This window comes from Rhincodon typus, chromosome 16 (assembly GCF_021869965.1).
Source record: "Rhincodon typus isolate 14 chromosome 16, sRhiTyp1.1, whole genome shotgun sequence".
Classification (NCBI taxonomy): Eukaryota; Metazoa; Chordata; class Chondrichthyes; order Orectolobiformes; family Rhincodontidae; genus Rhincodon; species Rhincodon typus.
Genome location: NC_063347.1, coordinates 440886 through 462581, shown reverse-complemented (window position 1 = coordinate 462581; position 21696 = coordinate 440886). Strand labels below are relative to the sequence as shown.

The 21696-nt window shown below is 45.3% G+C and overlaps 1 protein-coding gene across 1 annotated transcript in view; it reads right to left on the bottom strand.

The window, feature by feature from the left end:
* Window positions 1-854: 854 nt before the first annotated feature.
* The window catches only part of LOC109926425 (inosine-5'-monophosphate dehydrogenase 2-like), a 37694-nt gene continuing 16852 nt past the window's right edge, over window positions 855-21696 (bottom strand). Inside the window, exons 3-14 of the mRNA XM_048606650.1 lie at window positions 17673-17721; window positions 16879-16980; window positions 14954-15028; window positions 14141-14347; window positions 13024-13111; window positions 12344-12543; window positions 11279-11369; window positions 9668-9763; window positions 2796-2939; window positions 1747-1891; window positions 1095-1238; window positions 855-978 (exon numbers count right to left, since the gene is read on the bottom strand). Coding sequence (XP_048462607.1) covers window positions 891-978; window positions 1095-1238; window positions 1747-1891; window positions 2796-2939; window positions 9668-9763; window positions 11279-11369; window positions 12344-12543; window positions 13024-13111; window positions 14141-14347; window positions 14954-15028; window positions 16879-16980; window positions 17673-17721 — 1429 coding nt within the window. The 3' untranslated portion in view covers window positions 855-890. The remainder of the gene's footprint in view (window positions 979-1094; window positions 1239-1746; window positions 1892-2795; window positions 2940-9667; window positions 9764-11278; window positions 11370-12343; window positions 12544-13023; window positions 13112-14140; window positions 14348-14953; window positions 15029-16878; window positions 16981-17672; window positions 17722-21696) is intronic.

Here is a 21696-nt window from a genome sequence, read left to right as displayed (position 1 = left end):
CGACCCAAAAAGTCAGCTTTCCTGCTCCTCTGATGCTGCCTGGCCTGTTGTGTTCATCCAGCTCCACACTGTGTTTTTGAATACGCAGATAACGATGGGCCAAATGGCCTTTACACGTGCCATAGATCTCAATGAATAATTTTCCCATGGCACACGTTGAGCCTGTGGTTTACTGCTTTCTATCTCCCTCCCTTTTTGAATAAAGGAGTTACATTTATCTTGAAAATCTAATGGGACATTCCCTAATCAAGGAATTCTAGAAAATTAAAACCATCATATCAACTATCTCGCTAGTTGCTTCTTTTCAGATCCTAGGATGAAGTCCACCAGGATCTGGGCAACTGTCAATCCACAGCTCCAACAACATAGAATCATAGAAACCCTACAGTGTACGAAAGAGGCCATTCAACGCACTGAGTCTGCACCAACCCTCCAAACAGCATCCTACCCAGACCCAGTCCTCTACTCTTATCCCAGTAAGCACCTATTTCCTATGGTTATGCCACCTCGCCTGAACACTACAGGCAATTTAGCATGGCCAATCCACCTAACCTATACATCTTTGGACTGTAGGAGGAAATTGGAGCACCCGGAGGAAACCCACGTAGGCACGGGGAGAACGTGCAAACTCCACACACAGTCATCAAGGCTGGAATCAAATGCAAGTCACTGATACTGTGAGGCAGCAGTACTAACCACTAAGCCACTGTGCCACATACTGAGCTGATTCTGAATTTCCCTTCCATTTCCTGATATATTGTTGCTTCCAGGATTTTACTCACATCTTCTATAGTGAAGCTTGGCCCCTAGTGGCTGGAAGGGGAAAAGGAAGGAGGAGATACAGGAGGTAACCACAAACTCCACAATGAGAGGGAGGAGAGGGACAATACTTACGAGTGTAGCCCATGGACACCACCTTCCAGCTGAGCGCACAACGTTCGCTTTTCAAACTTCAGATCCCCAGAGTACATCATGGCTCTAGAAACAGCACAAAGTCAGTCAATGACACAAGATCACCATAGTAGGGGTAAGGTGAGACGAGATAGAGAGGGAGAGGATGGCTGGAGAGGCAACAAGAGGGGTCATGGTTGTACCTGAGCTGTGTTAGGCTCTTGGCTCCAATATCCTGGCAGCCATGTTGGATCCCAGCAATCAGGTATGGAACAAACTTGTGGATGGATCCCTTGTCCTGGACGGCACCAGACACACCCTGAGCCACTTTGATCTTATCTGACTCGCTGGGAAGAAGGAACAGAATTACTTTGGGTCAATCAATAGACAACTCCACATTAGACACAGCAGTCTTCAACCGGTACATATACCCCATATTTAAGGAATGTTGTTAGATCCAGCTTCCTTCACTGAAGGATAAGTCACAAAGTCCGATTTTTCAAAACAAAAGAGCAATTATGAGACTTTTCTGATCTAGTGCCAGAGAAATCACCAGACTTCATTAAATTCACTTCCACCAGAGTCCGGGTTAAACCTTTAATTTCTGCTTTTGTATCCAAGTTAAATGCCCTGCTAAACAATCTCCTCTCCAACTGTTAATCTGCTGTCCATTGTGACGTGTTGTAAATTAGTAAATTATTGATGTAAATTTCTAGCTGCTTCAGGTGATATTGAAGTCAGAAACAGACACCCCATTTTGCAACCTGATGAAACTTGGTAGCTATTTTTCTGTCCAAGATGGACATTAGAAACATTTTTACAAACATACCAACACCCCTCAGATTCATAACTAACCTGAAGTAGCGGCTTTGGCTGCCCAGGTGCTTATCCATCGCATCCAAGGAGCCCATTCCTCGATACTTCTTTAGCCTCACTCCATCAGTGAAGAAATACTCGCCAGGAGTTTCATTAGTGGCAGCCAGCAGTGATCCCATCATCACTGTCAGGAAAAGGAGGAGGATCAACAATCACAAACCAAGCCATTTCAACCAGTCACTCCTGAGAAGAAGCAATTTCTGCCAGCATCTAACAATGAATTTGCATTTATATAATGCCTTTCACAATCTTAGGACATTGCAAAGTTCCAGCAAAATACCACTGAAGTGCAGTCACTATTCTAATGTAGGAAATATGGCAGTCAAATAGCAGTCAGCAAGCTCCCACAACCAAAACAACAATAACCTGTTGATCTGTTTTAGCAATGTCAGCTATGGGACAAATAAAGGCCCTATGACACTGAGAAGAGCCAACTTTTCTTCAAAATCTTTATATGGAACCTCTGACATTCAGACCTTTCTTCAGAGAGCACAGCCAAAACTTCCTCAGTTCAGTATTGGCCCTGCAACAATGCTGAGAATACCACCCCACTACCATCTGCAAGTTCCCCTCCAAGCCATTCATCATCCTGAATTGAAAATATATTGCTGTTCCTTCAGTGTCGCTGAATCAAAATCCTGGAATTCCCTCAGCACATGGACTGCAGCGGTTTAAGGAGGCAGCTCACCACCACCTTCTCAAGGACATTAAATACTGGGCCTAGGCAGCGACACTAACATCCATGAACAAATATATCAAAGAAACGTCCTGCGCTAGCAGAGTAAGCTTGAACTCTGTGCTTACATCTCAGGAGTAGGACTCTCATCTAGAGCTGTGATACCAACTGAGTGAGTGTAGCATCACTGATGGACTAGAGCAGGAACACAGTCAAACCTGGCTGCTTGCTTTGTGGAATCAATAATTCAGCAAGGATTGGGTCCTGGGCCCCTACGGCGTTTCATAGGAATTTACTGAGAGAATACCAGATGCTTGTTCCTCTGTCTCCCAGACTTCAGTGATTCACCCACCTGTCGATGCTCCCAATGCCAAAGCCTTTGCAATATGGCCAACAGTCTGAATCCCACCATCCGCGATTACTGGCACTGAGAATCTCCTGGCGTACTCTGCAACCTTGTAAACCGCGGTGGCCTGAGGTCTCCCCACAGCCAGCACTGGGCAAGAAACAAACAAAATGTCAACAGGGGAAACAGTGGCCTAGTGGTATTATTGCTGATTAATCCTGAAAGCCAGGTAACGTTCTAGGGAACCGGGTTCGAATCCTACCACAGCAGATGGTGGAATTTAAATTCAATAAAAATAAACCAGAATTAAGAGTCTAATAATGACCACGAAACCACTGTCAGGAAAAGTTCTTGTTCACTCATGCCCTACATATGACCCACAACAATGTGGCTGACTCTCAACTAACCTCTGGACAATGAATGGTCTTGGCAGAGAAGCCCACATCTCATGAATGAATATTCAAAAAAATACAGTGAGACAGCTCAGGCCATCACATATTATATAATTCTTGGCATCTGCAGCATTTATTGCCTTTTTCCACTTCCATTGAGGAGAAACTGAGTCAACCACTTGATATCCTGGTGGTTAGATGTCAACTAACAAACCTCACAGTGAGTCACTTCAGAGGGTGGTTCTGAGTCAGCCACATTGCTGTGGGTCTGGAGTCACATGTAGGCCAGACCAGGTAAGGATGGCAGTTTCCTTCCCTAAAGGACATTAGTGAACCAGATGGGTTTTCACAATTTCATCAATAGCTTCATGGTCAGTTTAACCCAGGCTGGTTTATTTATTTTTTTAAACTGATTTTCCCCATATGGATATGAAACTGCTGTTCCCTAGATTATCATAGAATCCTAGAATCAGGCCATTTGGCCCAGTAAGTCCACACTCACCCTCCAAAAGAGCATCCCACCCAGACCCACCCCCATACTCTAACCCTATAACCCTGCATTTCCCCCGTGGCTAACCCACCTAACCTGTACATCCCAGGACACTATGGGCAATTTAGCATGGCCAATCCACCTAGCATGCACATCTTTGGACTGTGGGAGGAAACCGGAGCACCCTGAGGAAATCCATGAGGATGCAAGGAGAATGTGCAAACTCCACACAGACAGTCGCCCGAGGGTGGAATTGAACCAGATTCCTGGTGCTGCGAGGCAGCTGTGCTAACCACTGTGCCGCCCATTTAATGCAAAATAACATTTTTAATTATCCTGTTCAGAGAGATAACACATCCTGTACCAAGTAGGCCTTGAACTGATACCTCATTGTACCTATGTCAGCTTATTGGACAATTAAAGAGGAGAAAAACATTATTGTGATTTGTAACAATGGCTGGAAGGTTCTGTTAGTAACATGGGGAGTTGAAACAATTTGGAATTGAACACACAGAGAGACATCCAAAAAACACCATCTGCCGCTCGCTGACAGTCCCCTGTGCAAACCACATACCTCACTGACGGAGTTGTGTATGTGTCAGTCCTCTGTGGGGCAGGGGAGTGTGTGCATGCATGCACTCATGCGAGTATATATGTTATGCATGTACATATCAAGACTATATCTAGGTTTGGTGGTGCTTCAACTGCCCCACGATTCCCACTTTTCCAAAACTCAAACATCGCCATAAATATTTGGCTGTAAAACAGGATGTTTATGAAGGCATGCTTAGGTTATAACAGCTCCTGCAATATAACAAGTTATAGCAATACCACACAACATTCTTTCAGATTCCAAACAGCAAACATCAATCAGATTGTTGAGACACACTGGAAACTGTACATTCAGAATCTGCAAAGGGTCCAGGAATCACAAAGTGAGAATGAACACAACATAAGGACAGGGCCTTTGCAAATCAGCTAGTCACTGCAGAAATGTGCAACACACCCAGGACAGGTACAGAATAAAGCTTACTGCACACTGTCCTATAAACCAGTCCCTGGACAAATACAGCACAGGGTAAGATATAGAACATAGAACATAGAACATAGAACATAGAACAGTACAGGCCCTTCGGCCCATGATGTTGTGCCTAACTTTTACCCTAAACCTAAGGTCTATCCAACCTCCACCCCTACCTTATAGAGTTTTAGATTAAAGCTCCACCTACAATGCTCCCCATCAAACACTCCCAGGACAGGAACAGCACACAGGATCAGATATAGAGTAAAGCTCCCTCTACCCTTAAAATGAAGTAAAGCTCTACTTACATTGTCCCAGGACAGGGATAGCACGGGGTTAGATACAGAGTAAAGCTCTCCCTACACTGTCCGCAAATGCTGACAGGACAGGGGCAGCATGGGGTTAGACACACAGGAATTTGGAATTGCCCATTTGGCCCCTGGATCTGCTCCTCCATTCAATAAAGCCATTGGCTGATCTGATTGAAGTCCCAACTCACCTCAGCTGTCTGTCCTCATCCCCAAACCCTTGATTCCCGGCACATATCAACAATCAGTGTACCTTGGGCTGTTTTCTACATAGAACATAGAACAGTGCAGGCCCTTCGGCCCACGATGTTGTGCCGAACATTTACCCTAAACCTAAGGTCTATCTAACCTCCACCCCTATCTTATACTATCATCCATATGCCTATCTAATAGCCGCTTAAATGCCCCTAATGAGGCCGACTCCACTACCCTCTCCGGCAACGCATTCCACGCCCCTACCACTCTCTGAGTAAAGAACCTATCTCTGACGTCTCCCCGATATCTACCTCCACTCACTTTAAAACTATGCCCCCTCGTAATAGCTACCTCCACCCTAGGAAAATGTCTCTGGCTATCTACTCTATCTACACCTCTGATCATTTTGTACACCTCTATCAAGTCGCCTCTCATCCTTCGTCGTTCTAAAGAGAAAAGCCCTAGCTCTCTCAACCTTTCCTCGTTAAGACCTTCCCTCCAATCCAGGCAACATCCTGATAAATCTCCTCTGCACCTTTTCTAACGCTTCCACATCATTTCTGTAATGAGGCGACCAGAACTGGACACAATACTCCAGATGTGGCCGAACTAGGCTTTTGTATAGCTGAAGCATAACTTCATGGCTCTTGAACTCAATCCCTTTACATTTTCTATTTCCTTTGAATTAAATGGCTATGTTCCATTTGCCTTTCTATGTACTTGCTGAACCTGCATTCTAAAGTTTTGTGATTTATGTACAAAGACACCCAGATCCCTCGGATTGCAGAGCTCTCAGCTACAACCTCCGTTTCAACAAGATGCTGCTTTCCAATCCTCCTGCCAAAATGGACAAGTTCACATTTTCCCACACACTGGTCCATTTGCCAAGATTTTGCCCACTTCCTTCACCAATACATACCCTCTTGCAGATTCCTTTAATCCTCTTCACAACCTACACGCCCATCTACTAAACCAGCAGCAAATCTAGAAACCAAGCCTCCTGACCCTGTGTTCAACTAACTGAAGTAGGTTGTACATTGTCAAGGCTCCAGCTCTGTTACAGTTCACTAGCTACAGCCTGTCACCCTGAAAAAGAATCATTCATCCTGATTCTATGCTGACTGTTAGCTAACCAAACATCTACCTGTACCAGTGTTGTATCCCATACACCATGAATTCTTATTTTATATCATAACCTTTCATATGAAAATTTATCAGATGTCTTTTGGAAATCCAAAAGCAACGTGGGTTCCTCTTTATCCACTGTGAATGTTACTTGCTAAAAGAACTGTAATAACTCAACATTGTCCACATCAAACACTCCCAGGACAGATACAGCACAGGGTTAGATACAGAATAAATGTCCCTCCACACAGTCCCTAAACATTCAAAGCAGTCCATACAGTTGGATACAGTCTATGTCTGCATTTCTACAGGATTAATAGGTGGAATGGCCCTCAGAGGTTGTTAATCCTCTGGCTGTTCCCTTGATGGTTGTGGGAAGCAAGGAAACTTTCCAAATTGCAAGTTGGGGGTGAGTAATAGCTTTGCCAGCGATGCCCAAATCCCGTGAAAGAATGGGTTAAAAAGAAAGTCATGCAGGCAGTGGTATTTCAATCCCGGGAATATATGAGAGGTCAGTGAATCATTAACCTCAGTTACCACAACTGCAAGCAGATCGAGCGGACAAGAGATTGAGAAATGGTATAAAGGTGCTCATAACTGAAACAGTCCGAACATGCTGAAATGGCCAAAGCAGAGCAAGATCCCAGCCAAATTTATTTCAGTCTCCCAAACCCAACATGAACTCTTATACTTCATTCTGACTAGCTGTATCAAAGATTGGTTTTCAAACAGGAAAGAATAAAATGTGATGTTTCACTATCAAGCAGACTGCCTACAGGGAACCCCAGTGAGAGTCAGTATGTGTGGGACCCCGTACCCCAACGACTGTGTGTGTGTGTGTGTGAGAGAGAGAGAGAGACCCGTAGCCCAATGAGAATCAGTGTGGGTGTATGGGACTTGTACCCCAGCAAGAATCAGTGGGTGTGGGACTGTACTACAGTGAGAGTTTGTGTGTGTGTGTGTATGTGTGAGAGAGAGAGACACAGAGACAGAGAGAGACCTATACTCCAGCAAGAGTCAGTGGGAATGCGACTGTACCACAGTGAGAGTCAGTGTGTGTGTCTATGTGGGACTCCTACCCCAGCAAGAGATAGCATGCGTGGGACACATACCCCAGTGAGAGTCAGTCTCGCCACAACTAGTGGGGAGGACAAAGTGTAGATCCCTCAGTTTCCTCATTTCAGGTTCACTATCCTTGCAATATTTAGCTGCTTCAGACACTGGGAGAAGTTAAATCAGCCACAAAACTCCAATTGTAACCACAAATGGTTTTCTCTTGTCTATTCGGTCTAGTCTGGGGAAGGTGGGACATAGAGAAGCAAATAGTCAGAGCACAGCCAATCACGTTCCGACCTCCGACACAACAGGCTTGAAAAGAAACTTACTGAAAGAGCCCGAGATTGTCGTTGGGAGTTTGGGGCTGAGTGTTTTAAAATCTGGAGAAATCTTGGGTGCTGCTAAAGACCAGAGAGACAGAGAGAGATGGAGATTATAGTGGAAAGCCACACCACAGAGTGAGCGAGACAGAAAGCAAAGCTGGAGGGACAGGAGTGACAATCCTGCCACACTGCAATAGAAATCTCATTCTCTCAACACAAGGTGACTATTCTGCTCGCTATCCTCCACATCTGGTACACAGTTCAAGCTCAGTGCTAAAATCCAGACCCTACCTTCTCCTCCCATATCAACTACCCTAAATCTGTGCTGTTACTGTCCCTCCTGCCACTGGAAAACAGATTCTCATGAATCCTTCCCTCAAAACGCAAGATGGTTTTGAACAACCAGATTAAATCTACCTATAGCCTTTCCGCTCTAAGGAGAACAATCCCAGCTTCTCCAGTCTCTCTCTACATTCACTACAGTCCCTCATCTCTGATTCTGGTATGATAAATCTCTTCTGCACTCTCTCCTATGTCTTTACATCCTAGCTGACATGTGGCGCCCAGAACGGAGAACAGTACTCCACTTAAAGCTGAACCAGCACTTTGTACAGGTTTAGCAATACCTCCCTACTCTTGCACTCAATATCCCTATTAATAAAGCCCACAAAACTGTGATTTATTAACTGCTCTCTTTACCTGTACTGCAGCTATTAATGATGTATGCGCACATAGATCTCTCTGCTTCTCAATCAGAATTGTCTATATGTTATACTGTCTCCATTTCCATCCAACTATTAATTAAATTAAACTTCATCTACCACTTGTTGATCATTTCGATCTGCCCCTGTCCTTTCGGAATCTGTTACTAATTCCTATCCCCTTTTCCCAATATCTCTTGGTTAAAAGAAATCACAGCAACTAGACGAGCAGACTTTGCTCCCCTCTTCACCACCCAGAGCACAGCTGTTTCAGTAAACCCTCCACCTTCTCAACAGCAAGGTGATTAGACTGTGCCTTCACACCCTCCCCCCTCGTTAGCTCTTGGAGAGATGAGCAGATTATTGAAATTTCCTATGACAGATATCTTTCAGGGTCAGTAAGGGGAGGCGATGGCCTAGTGGTATTATCGCAGGACTGTTAATCCAGAGACCCGGAAAACATTCTGGGGACCCGGGTTCAAATCCCATCTCGGCAGATGGTGGAATTTGAATTCAATAAAATATCTGGAGTTCAGAATCCATTGATTGTCAGGAAAAATCCCATCTGGTTCACTAATGCCCTTAGGGAAGGAAACTGCCATCCTTACCTGGTCTGGCCTACATGTGACTCCAGACCCACAGCAATGTGGTTGACTCTGAACTGCATTCTGGGCAATTAGGGATGGGTAATAAATGTTGCCTAGCCAGTGATGCTCACATCCCATAAACAAATCGTGAGGAATTCTCACACTTCAGTTGTTCAATTTCAACTAAAAACTGAAAAGGAGGAATAATACAAGCTTTGAAATCCATCAATGTGTTATGAAATCAGTCAAATGGTCGATGGAAGCACTGTAAAACTGATACCTATTGAAATTAACTGACATAGTGACTGGTGCATCACACAGGGGACCCACGAGTCCTGCTCTCATTATTTTGGGAGTGCTTAGAATCAAACCTTGCAGAGCTAGAAATAAGTTTCAAGAATTCAGGAAATCCGCTGACTTACAAAAGAGTGAGGAATGAATTACAAACAAGAATTTCAGAATGGGGCAGGGTTCTAAGCTGCTGGGATCTAATGGATAGTGCAGGGATTGGAACAATATATAGAATAGAGGAAGTGCAGCTGAGAAATCCTGGCAACCATCACTGAGGTAGCCTTACGAGCAAAGGAGGATCCCAGGAGTGAGAATAAAGAGACAAACAGATGCTGAGCCGAGCTGATAGACAGTCAGTGATTGGTTAGGGTCAGGACTCAGAATATTACCTTCCTGTGTGATACAGATGGAACCACTTCCCATTCCGACTCTCAGGGCATCCACTCCAGCATCAATCAGATTCTTGGTCTGTGCTGCAGTCACAACTGACAGAAATAGGGACAGGGAGAGACAGAAGAAAATAGTAAGTCATTCCATAAGAGGAGGTTGATCACTTGCCTTAAACAACATGTAGAAATAATTTCCTCAAACCTACCAGGGATGGGGACTTTGGATCATGCAGAAAAACTGGGGGGAAATATTGTCCCATAGCACGTTTCAAAAACAAAACTCCAGCGCCAGCCAATATTTAATTGCTCAATCAACATCATCTATACCAATTACCTGGTCATTAGAAGGGGGAGCTTAGTAGGAACTTGCTGTGTACTGCTGTGGGGAGGTGTGATGTAGCAGTAATATCACAGGTTTGGTAATTCAGAGGCTCCAGGGAGATGGGCTTATCCCACCACGGCAGGTGGTGGAATTAACATTAAATAATTAAATCTGGAATTGAAAGCTAGTCTCGGTGACGGTGGCCATGAATCTGTCGATTGTTGTTAATGCCCTAAAACCAGAGAGCACACAGGAGATTTTCACGATGTTTGCCATAGCTTGAAAATTGCAACAATGAAGAAAGGTCGGACAGACTTGTTATGTTTTCCATAGAACACAGGGGTGACTTAACTGAGGCATACAAAATAATGAGAAGCTCCAATAGAATGGACAGGGAAGACCTGTTTCTGTTGGTAGAGGGGTCAGTTACTGCAGCAGAGGGCATATTTAAGGTGAGTAGAAGGAGGATTAGTGGGCACGAGGTAAAGCTTTCTCAACTAGGTGTCTGGAATGTGCTGCCCAGTTTGGTGCTTCAGGCATTTAAAGGGAAAATGTACAGAGTGGGAAGATGGTGAAACCTGCAAGGTGATGGACGAGGTGCTGGGAAGTGGGATTGGAACAGATAGCTATCGCAGATACAAAGGCCTGAATGGCCTCTTTATGGGCTTTAACTTTTTTTATAATTCTCTAAAACACTAAAAATGCAAGACTGTCTTCCATTAATTTTGGAGATTTTTGTTTAATTGTTCATATTTACAAGGGATGTGGATATCACTGGCCGGTCCAGCATTTATTGCCCCATCCCTAATTATCCTTGAGAAGGTGGTGATGAGCTGTTTTTGTGAACTGATGCAGTTCATGTGTTGTAGGTTGACCCATGCTGCGGTTAAGGAGAGCAGTTTGGGGAGTGGGCGGGTTTAGCAGAATTTATTTTCCACAGTGAGCTCTGGTGATCCTGAGCATGCTGCCTAAAAAGGCAATAGAAGCAGATTCAATAAAAACATTCAAAAGGAATCAGATAAAGTCCTGAAAAAAGAGAAGTCTGCAGGGCTATGGATTCAGAGCAGAGGAGTGGGGCCAATTGGCTAACTCTTTCCAAGAATCAGTACAAACACAATGGACTGAATGGCAGCCACTTTGTCAGATTTGTTAACAATACATGAAGAGTCACATCACCGCATTTCAAGTGAGCGTTACCAAGGAGTTTCAATCATGTGAAAAGTTGCTGAATTTTACCCAGAGTAACAGAGGGAGCAAATTGAATGGCTCAGATAAGCGACATAAATTACCATTTCCACCAATAACTTGCAGGTCTGGATACTTCTCCTTGATGTGTTTAATCATCTCAATTTGGAAGATGGAATTCCCTTGGGAGGAATCCTGTGGACAGAGTTGCAGGGGTGGGGGCGGTGGTGGTGGGAGAGAGATGGAGGAAGAGGAGGAAAGAAGCAAGAAGGAACAGAGAAAAGTGGAGACAGCAAGAACAGTGCATTAGCTTCCAGCATCTAATTATGTCTCCATCCAGCTGTGTCACAAACTGACCCTCCCTACACACACATTTCTACAATTTGTTTACTTGTCTCTGTTATATGTTTGTGTTCAAGTCACACCAAACATCTACTGGATGTCATATTAAAATTCTCAGATGCAGATTATACATCATAGAATCCCTACAGTGTGGAAACAGGCCCTTTGGCCCAACAAGTCCACACCGACCCTCAGAGCATCCCACCCAGACCCATCCCCCTATAACCCACCTAATCCATACATCTCTGAACACTAGGGGCAATTTAGCATGGCCAATCCACCTAGCCTGCACATCTTTGGATTGTGGGAGGAAACCGGAGCACCCGGAGGAAACCCACGCGGATATCAGGAGAACGTGCAAACTCCATACAGACAGTCACCCAAGGGTGGAATGGAACCCGAGTCCCTGGCGCTGTGAGGCAGCATTGCTACACTGAGCCACCGTGCCGCTACCACCACGATCCCACTGCCACTCTGATTAGGGTGGCACATACATGGAAGGGGTAGTGGGGGGGTGGCTGGGGTTGGTGATGGTGCAGGAGGAGGGGTTTTCCTGGAAAATATTTATCATCCACAAACATCTCCAGAATGGCCTGTCTTGGCATGAGTTCATTGCCCAAGTTGGCTGCTGTTTGTGACATTACAGCAGTAACAAAGTATTGTATTGGCTGTAGCTTGCATTGGGACACAGAGGATGGGAAAGGTGCTTGAGGAATGCAAAGCATTCTTTAGGACAAATTGGAGAAGTTGTGTTTGATGGCAAACATTTGCAAATTGCAAACAAGAGTGTGTGCTGATTTGTGGTGATTGGTACCAAAGGAACTCACCAGGACCACGGCATCCACACCAGCCTGCACCAAGAGATCCAGCCGGTACTTGTCATCTGCATGAGTACCGATTGCAGCTCCACACAGCAGCTGCTTCTTGCAGTCTTTCGATGCCAGTGGATAATCACGATTCTTCTTCAGGTCAGTTCGGGCAATGAGAGCCACCAACTCGTCATTATCATTAACGATGGGCAGCTTCCCTGAGACAGAGACATAAGACAGTCAGGGGTCCTGGGGCCACAGGGACATATGGTATTTAACAGCAGCTTCTTGCTCAGTTGGACTGCAATCTCTGACAACCGAGCTGAGTAGCAGTCATCAGTAGTAACATGAAGCTCTTGCTGGATCACAGAATTACAGAAAACATTTAACCCACTCCTCTAATTAGTCTCCTGTAATCTCATTGTCCAAATACTGTAACTGTTATCCCAGAGTTATTCACACCCTCTTCAAATGAGGACAGTTTCAAAATGCCAGAGATTCTGCTTTTGTACAAACTTATAGATCCTGCAATCCTCTGATCTTCTCAGCGTTGACTAATCCACTGACTGCCCACAGCCCACACACAGATCCACAGATGTGTTAAGAAACCAGCAGACACAGAATTCACACAAAAGTGACAACTCTGTCATCACTGATGGTTTGGGTTCAGTCTCGGTGGGTGCAGCTGCTCCTTTTACCTTTCTTACTCCGCTGCAGGATCTCGTTTGCTCTTTTCAAAGTGACAGCAGCCGGGGCAACCACCAGATCCTCCCTCTTTGTCATGACCTGATGCAGAAACAGGGTAACACAGTCTCAGCTACAGGTTAACGTACAGTGGAATGTCCAGTAGGAGATGCCAGCCCCCCTGCCCCACCCAACTCTCCCCAGTGATACAACTCCCATTCGGTTTTCCATAGGCCTTGACCATTTTGCTTCCCTCTCTCAAGGTTCCGCTGTTTTGCCTGAAGCTAGACTGAGTCAATGTTAATATCATTCCAATCAATGAGAATTCATCTCATCAATCTCATTCTTCCACAGTCTACAGGGAATGATCACAGTCACCACACTGTCTCCAAGTAAGAGATCTTTATTCCTGGGAGATGGTGGTGTTAATTTCACTGGACCGGTAATCCAGGGGCACAGGTTCAAATGCTAGCAAGGCAGCCGGTGGGAAGTTAAATTCAATTAACAAATATGGAATTGAGAGCTAGTCCGAGTGATCACGGAATCCCTATGGTGTGGACACAGGCCATTCAGCCCATCAAGTCCATGTCAACCCTCTGAAGAGCATCCCAACCAGACCAAACCCCCTATTAACCATGCATTTCCCAGGGCCAATCCATTTAACCTGCACATCGTTAGACTGTGGGAGGAAACCGGAGCACCCGGAGGAAACCCACATAGATACAGGAACAAAGTGCAAACTGCACGCAGACACAGTCACCCAGGGGTGGAACTGAACCCAGGTCCCTGGTGCTGTGAGGCAGCAGTGCTAACCACTGAGCCCAATGCTGCCCAAATGGTGACAATGACATAATCTGTGATTGTTGTAAAAACCCATCTGTTTCACTCATGTCCTTCTGGGAATCTGCCATCTTTACCTGGTCTGGCCTCCATCTGCCCTCTGAAATGGCCTAGCAAGTTACTCAGTTCAAAGACAACAAATGCTGGCACTGCATCTCAAGAGAGAATAAAGATCCCAGGATGAACTCAGAAAATCACTGATTCCCCTGAACATGGCAATCAAACAGGAACCTTCATAGACAAAGCTGGATTCCAGCCACCCTCCAGTGGACACAAACACACTGAGCCTACCTCAGCCAGGGAAAAGTCATGCTCTTTTTCTGTCAAAAAGTCAATGTCACGAGAGGAGATAATTCCCACCAGCCTCCCACCCAGTTTTCCAGTGTCCGTGATGGGAATTCCACAGAATCCATGGCGAGCTTTGGCTTCAAACACGTCCCACACCTTATCCGAGGGGCTCATGACAACTGGGTCAATGATGAATCCCTGCTCATATTTCTACAACACAAATTTAAAACAGAAATAAATTGTGAGGAGAGAAACAAATACAGACAATAGTTACATCAACTGGAAAACAGTGGCAACCTATCGCCAAAAGCCCCACTCTCCAATCTCAGCCTCTACCCTCCCATCCCTTCCTCTCGCAATTATCCTGTCCCCCTTTCTCTCAGGAATACACAGAGTTTGCTGCTGACAGCATGGACTGCATCACTGATCTCTCTTTTTTTATTCATTCATGGGATGAGGGTGTTGCTGACTGGGCAGCATTCATTGCCCATCCCTAATTGCCCAGAGGGCAGTTCAGAGTCAACCACATTGCTGTGGGTCTGGAGTCACATGTGTTTTAAAGAACATAAATCTTCGGAACATTCCACATCATCCCCTCAAGTCTGATCATTTAGTAAAAAAGGAAGAGTCTTTTGGTCTAGTAATCTATTTCCTTGAGTCTTTCTGTCGACTCTCAACCAGTTTACTTCCCCATTTTCTAAAGACCGAATGTGCATCTCCTGCACCTTTCCTTGGAAGAGAAACACAGGAATTCTGCAATTGCTTCATTAGCCCGATGGGCAGGAATCACAGTGTGCTAACATTCTGAGTCCGTACCTTCACTTTGCGGACTTCGTTTGCCTGGAACTCCGGGGTACAGTTGTGGTGGATGAACCCAATTCCTCCCATCAGCTGTGATTTGAATAGAAAGCAACAGGAGTTAGCAGCAATACTGTCCCCACACTCTGAATAGGAGCCAAACACAGGCTCAGCAATAACTCCAGCAACACAATCATGGCAGCCTTTCCATTTCAAATTGAGAATTTAACTCATCACATGCTGTACTGAAACACACACACACTTAACCTGTCAAATAACAAAAAATACTGTGAAAAGCTCGAGATGGTGCAAGACAAATGGATAAAGAAATTCCGGATCAATAACCACACTCCCTGTCAGGAATCAAGTTACATCAAACAGCACCAATTCCACTTGCATCGCATTAACCTCAAACAAATTTCTGCTCAATCAAAATGGCATGCAGTTCCTCAGCAAAGGGGCTCATAGAAATACACTAGCACTCAGGTTCAAGGAGGCAACTCACCACCACTTTCCTGATATGAGGGCGGCACGGTGGCTCAGTGGTTAGCACTGTTGCCTCACAGCACCAGGGACCCGGGTTCAATTCCAGTCTCGGGTGACTGTGTGGAGTTTGTACATTCTCCCAGCGTCTGCGTGGGGTTCCTCCGGGTGCTCCAGTTCCTCCCACAGTCCAAAGATGTGCAGGCGAGGTGGACTGGCCATGCTAAATTGCTCATAGTGTCTAGGGTGGGAAATGCAGGGATAGGATAATGGGCGAGTCTAGGTGGGATGCTCTTTGGAGGGTCAGTGTGGACTTGATGGACCAAATGACTTGCTTCCACACTGTAAGGATTCTATTTAATAATCTCGATCTTGGAATCCAGGAGACAATTTCAAAGTTTGCAGATGAAACAAAACTTGGAGGAGTTGTAAACTGTGAGATCAATGTGAAATTTCTAAAGGACATTGACAAGTTAATGGAGTGGGCAGATGAGGTTCGATGCAGAGAAGTGTAAGGTGATGCACTTTTGTCAGAAGAACACAATGGTATTAGAAAATAGGAGGCATAATTCTAAACGGCGTGCAGAAGCAGAGGGACCTGAGTATATATGTGCACAGATCATTGAAGGTGGCAGGGCAGTTGGAGAAAGCAGTTAATGAAATATACAGTCCTTGACTTTATCAATAGGATCATAGAATACAAGAGAATGTGGTGATGCTGAACTTGTACAAAACTCTTGTTAGACCTCAGCTGGAGCACTGTGTACATTTGTGGACATCACATTATAGGAAAGATGTGGGTGCATTGGAGAGTGTGCAGAAGTGATTTACTAGCATGGTGTCAGGAATGGGAAACTTCAGCTGTGAGGATAGACTGAAGAAATTGGGACTATTCTTCTGGGAGAGAGGGCGGCTGAGAGGAGATCTGAAAGTGGTTGTCAAAACCACGAGCAGACGTGAGAGTAGAGAGCGTGAACCTGTTTCTGCACATAAAAGGAGCCAAGGTGAGAGAGAATGGATTTGAAATGAGTAGTTAGGGTACTGCCTAGAACTGTGGTGGAGGCAGGTTCAATTGAGGCTTTAAAGAGGGTATTGGATAGCTTTTTTGGATAGTAATGTTGTGTGGGGATATGGCAAAAAGGCAGGACATTGGCACTAGATAGTGGAGCTGGTACAGGACGATGGGCTGAATGGCCACCTCCTGCACTATAGCAATTATATGATGCTGCAACACATGGTTTGCACATTCTATGATGGTTAGATCACCAACGGTGCAGCGCACAGGCTCAGAGGTTTGCAGCAAAGACAGTAATCGTTTTATAAATAAATACATCAGATCCAGAAACATCAGATCCCAGACTGAGGACATGGTTTCTCACTCTCTGTACATTAGCAGCACTATCATTGCTAAAAAGGGGCGGGATGGGGTGTAGCTCTGGGATGGGCCCCATGCCACTTACCGCCATTGCAATAGCCATATTAGATTCAGTTACTGTGTCCATTGGAGAGGAGACCAGTGGGGTCTTTAAAGTGATCTTCTTTGTAAGCGCTGAAGTGAGATCCTACAAAGAGACAGAGAATTAAATGACACATAGTCTGTAGGATTTACCCAGATAGTCAAGTGAATTCCTATTCTTTCATTAACCCATCTTTGCCCAACAATAAAACCACCGCCACCATGAATGCCACACTTCTCCAGAAAAATCCACACCTTCCTGGCTCTGTTAGCAACTCAGGAGATGACAGCAATTTCTGAACCCCAATACAAACAGTTCACACACTCAACAATCTGCAAAGAACATTAAAAAGCATTAAGAGTCCATAATAAAGATGACGGACAGCGTACAGGAGGATGTCATGCTGAACCTTTACAAACTGCTGGTCAGGTCCAGCCTGAAATATTGTGGTCAATTCTGAACACCGCACCTTAGCAAGGATGTCCAGGCCTTAGACAAGGTGCAGAGGTGAAGTAAAATAGCACCAGACATGCAGGGCTTCAGGTAATACGGAGAGACTGGGTTTAATCTAAGCACAGAAGGTTAAGGGGATGATTTAATTCAGGGGTTTAAAATCAGGGGTGAATAAAGAGAAATTGTTTCCAGTAGCAGCTGGGGCAGTAGCCAGAGGGGAGATGGAGAGAATGGTGCTTTTAACACAAAGTCATGACCTTGAAGTTATTTGATCTATTCATAAACATGTCCAGTGTTTAAACTTATCCAACAGCTTTATTTTGAAGTTTAATCCTAATACTCACCACCTCATCAGAGGTAAAATCAATGTATCCAGGCAGGATGAGGAAATCACTGAGAGAGACAGAGAAAGAGAAACATCAGTAACATTTAAACATAAGACCATAAGATATAGAAGTAGAACTAGGCCATTCAGCCCATCGTGTCTGTTCTGCCATTCAATCATGACTGATACGTTTGTCAACCCCATTCTCCTGCCATCTCCCCATAACCCTTGATTCCCTTACCAATCAAGAACCTATGCCTGTCTCAAAGACACTCAATGACTTGGCCTCCACAGCCCTCTGTAGCCCGGTTCAATGGAGAGTGCAGGAGGGTATGCCAGGAGCAGCACCAGACATACCTGAAGGTGAGGTTTCAACCTGGTAAAGCTACCAAACAGGACTACTTGCATGCTAAACAGCAAAAGCAGCAAGTGATAGGCAGAGCTAAGCGATCGCACAACCAACAGATCAGATCTAAGCTCTGCAGTCCTGCCACATCCAGTCGTGAATGGTGATGGACAATTAAACAACTCACTGGAGGAGGAGGCTCTACAAATATCTCCATCCTCAATGATGGAAGAGCCCAGCACATCAGGGCTAAAGGCCAAAGCATTCACAGTAATCTCCAGCCAGAAGTGCTGAGTGGATGATCCATCTCGGCCTCCTCCAGTGGTTCTCAGCATTACAGATACCAGTCATCAGCCAATTCGATTCACTCCATGTGATATCAAGAAAAAGGTTGGAGGCACTGGGTATTGCAAAGACCACAGGCCCTGACAACATTCTGGCAATAGTACCGAAGACTTGTGCTCCAGAACTTGCTGCTCCCATAGCCAAGCTGTTCCAGTTCAGTTACAACACTAGCGTCTACCCGACAATGTGGAAAATTGCCCAAGTATGTCTTGCACATAAAAAGCAGGACAAATCCAACCTGGCCATTTACTGTCCCATCAGTCTACTGTTGGTCATCAGTAAAGTGATGGAAGGTGTCATCAACAGTGCCATCAAGCAGCACCTGCTCAGCAACGCCTGGCACATAGGAAGATGGTTATGGTTGTTGGAGATCAGTCATCTCAGTTCCAGGACATCTCTGCAGAAGTTCCTCAGGGAGTGTCCTAGGCCCAACCAGCTTCATCTGCTTCATCAATGACCTTCCCTCCATCATACATCAGAAGTGCGGATGTTCACTGATAATCGCACAAGGTTCAGCACCATTTGAGACTCCTTAGATACTGAGGCAGTCCGTGTTCAAATGCAAAAAGATCTGAGCAATATCCAGGCTTGGGCTGACAAGAACATTCACGCCACACAAATGCCAGGCTATGACCATCACCAGTAAGAGATCTAACCACTGCCCCTTGACATTCACTGGTGTTACCATCACTGATTTCCCCACTATTAACATCCTGGGAATTATCATTGAGCAGAAGCTCAACTGGACTCACCACATAAACACAGTGGCTACAAGAGAAAGTAAGAGGCTAGAAACACTGTCGCGAATAACTCACCTCCTGACTCCCCCAAAGCCTGTCCACCATCTACGAGTGTGATGGAATACTCCCCACTTGCCTGGATGGGTGCAGCCTCAACAACACAAGAAGCTTGACACCATCCAGGACAAAGCAGCCGCTTGATTGGCACTACATCCACAAACATCCACTCCCTCCACCACCGACACTCAGTAGTGGCGGTGTGTACTATCTACTAGATACACTGCAGAAATTCACCAAAAATCCTCAGGCAGCACCTTCCAAGCCCACCCCCACTTCCATCTAGAAGGACACCACCAACTTCAAGCCACTCACTCCCACATGTTTACCTTCTTCTCCCATAAATATATTGATACTATTCACTTTGAACACTCCCTTTGGGAGCAAGTTCCACATTCTTCCCATTCTCTAGGTGACAAGGTTTCACCTGAATTTCCCACTGAGTTTGTTCATGGCTCTCTTACCTCAACAGCCCCAACGGATCTGGTCTCAATCCCACACTTGAAAGCATCTTCTCAACGTCAGCATTAGCGACACACTCTTCATTTTAAAAACCTCAATAAGATCACTCCAAACCTTCTCATTTCTCAATTAAAGAGCCCTTAGTGTTCAATCTTTCCTGACAGTAATATTATAATAATTCATCTCAGTAAATTATCTCTATGTTGTCACCAGTGTCTCTATATCCTCTTACAGGATAACTCCCAGCGTAGTCTGACCAAGGTTCAATACAATTTGATATCTTCTCTGCTTTCCTATTCCATTCCTTTACGAAAGAACCCCAATTGCTTTTTTCCTTCTGCATTTTTATGGCTTTAGCGACATCACCACTTTCAGTGAGCGTTGCATCTGTAACTCTGGATCCCTCTGCTCCTTAAATCCATTCTAACCCAGATTTTTCAGCAGGAGTAATGGTGCAGGGATCCAAACACAGAAGCTACTGGGCGTAGACAATACATTGTATTGTAGAAGTACCTACGCCCAAGGACCGCAGCAATTCAGTGCCTTATTTTCCAGGACAATTAACGACAGGCAATTCTCAGAATCTCACTGTCTTGTGACAAATCTCGTGGAATCTCGTGGCACCGATTATCAAACCACAGAATCAGTTTTCAGTCTGAACTGGAATTAAACAAATACAGCTTCCTCTCGTGTTTTCAATATTTAATACTGTTCTGCTTGTGCCAATTATTAAACTCAATAACAGTCTGTTAAGCAAATCAACTTATCCTACAAATCATCACCATGTGACTTAAACAGTTTCCACCAGATCTGTCAGCCGCAGAGCTCCAATCCAGAGATGAAGACAGGCAGCGAGTTCCAAAGGTACTGGCTGCCCTCTGGCTCCTCACTACAGGCACATGGGAGTGCACTAGCAAGCTATTTGACTATGAGGTGCTCCAACTGGTCCTGCAACCAGACAATATTGCTTGCAAATATTTGCCCCAACAAATCAATCTCCCCATTTGGATACTGAATAGGATACGGTGCCCGGAAGGGTAGGGGGTTTTAGTTGTGACAGGCAGCATGTTGGTGCAGACTTGGAGGGCTGAAGGGCCTGTTCCTGCACTGTAATTGTCCTTGTTCTTTGAATCTCACTTTGATGGCCACCCGTGGTCAGAGACTCACCTGTGGGGCCTTTAAAGGTGACGTTCATTAGTGAATTAGCTCATACAGGCTCAATGGATGAAAATATGACTTGCAGCCTCACCTACACAGAGCTTCAGCAATCACAATCTGCAAGTTAGAACAGGCACAGAAAGCTCTTTGTCTCTTCTCACCTGTCGTATCGTGTCAAGTGACACCTCCACATCTGTCATTTCTGTCTCTTTGAAAACAAACTCCACAGAGGCGCCACCCTTATGAGCCCAATCAATCAGATATTATATTCAAACCCTCAGGACACTGAACCTCACAATGAAAGGCACCACTCCTGAAATACCAATTACGCACAGTGAAATCAAGTAAATGTCAAATACACATCGGTTACTCATCCCTAAATAACGGCCCACTCTTCTTGCAGTAAGAGCCATGGGTGAAGGTACAATGTGGGTGTCGCTGGCTGGACAAGCATTTATTATTATTAATTGCCCCTAATTACCCTTGAGAAGGTGGGGGTGAGCTACCTTCTTAAACTGTTGCAGTCCATGTGCTGTAGGTAGACCCACAATGCCCTTAGGGAGGGAATTCCAGGATTTTGACCCACTGACAAAGGAACAGTGATACTTTCCAAGTCAGTGAGACTGCACAGCAATTTCCTCACTTTACCCCTTCACCTTCCCCCTCCCCACATGCTTTCTCCCCATTCCCCACCTCCCCTCTCTTTCCCATTTATAGCCCTCTCCTCAATGGGCCCCTGCCCCATGTTCACCTCTCCCCCTTGCCCAATCTCCGCCTCCCCACATGCCTCATTCCTAACTCACCCAATATCTCCTCATTCCCCCGTCAAACCCCTCCATCCCTACCCAGCTCCTCCTTCATTCCTTCCCTCACCACGACCCCTTCCGTCCCTCCCCCTCGCCCCGTCCATCCTCTCTCGTCCTATCCACCCCCCC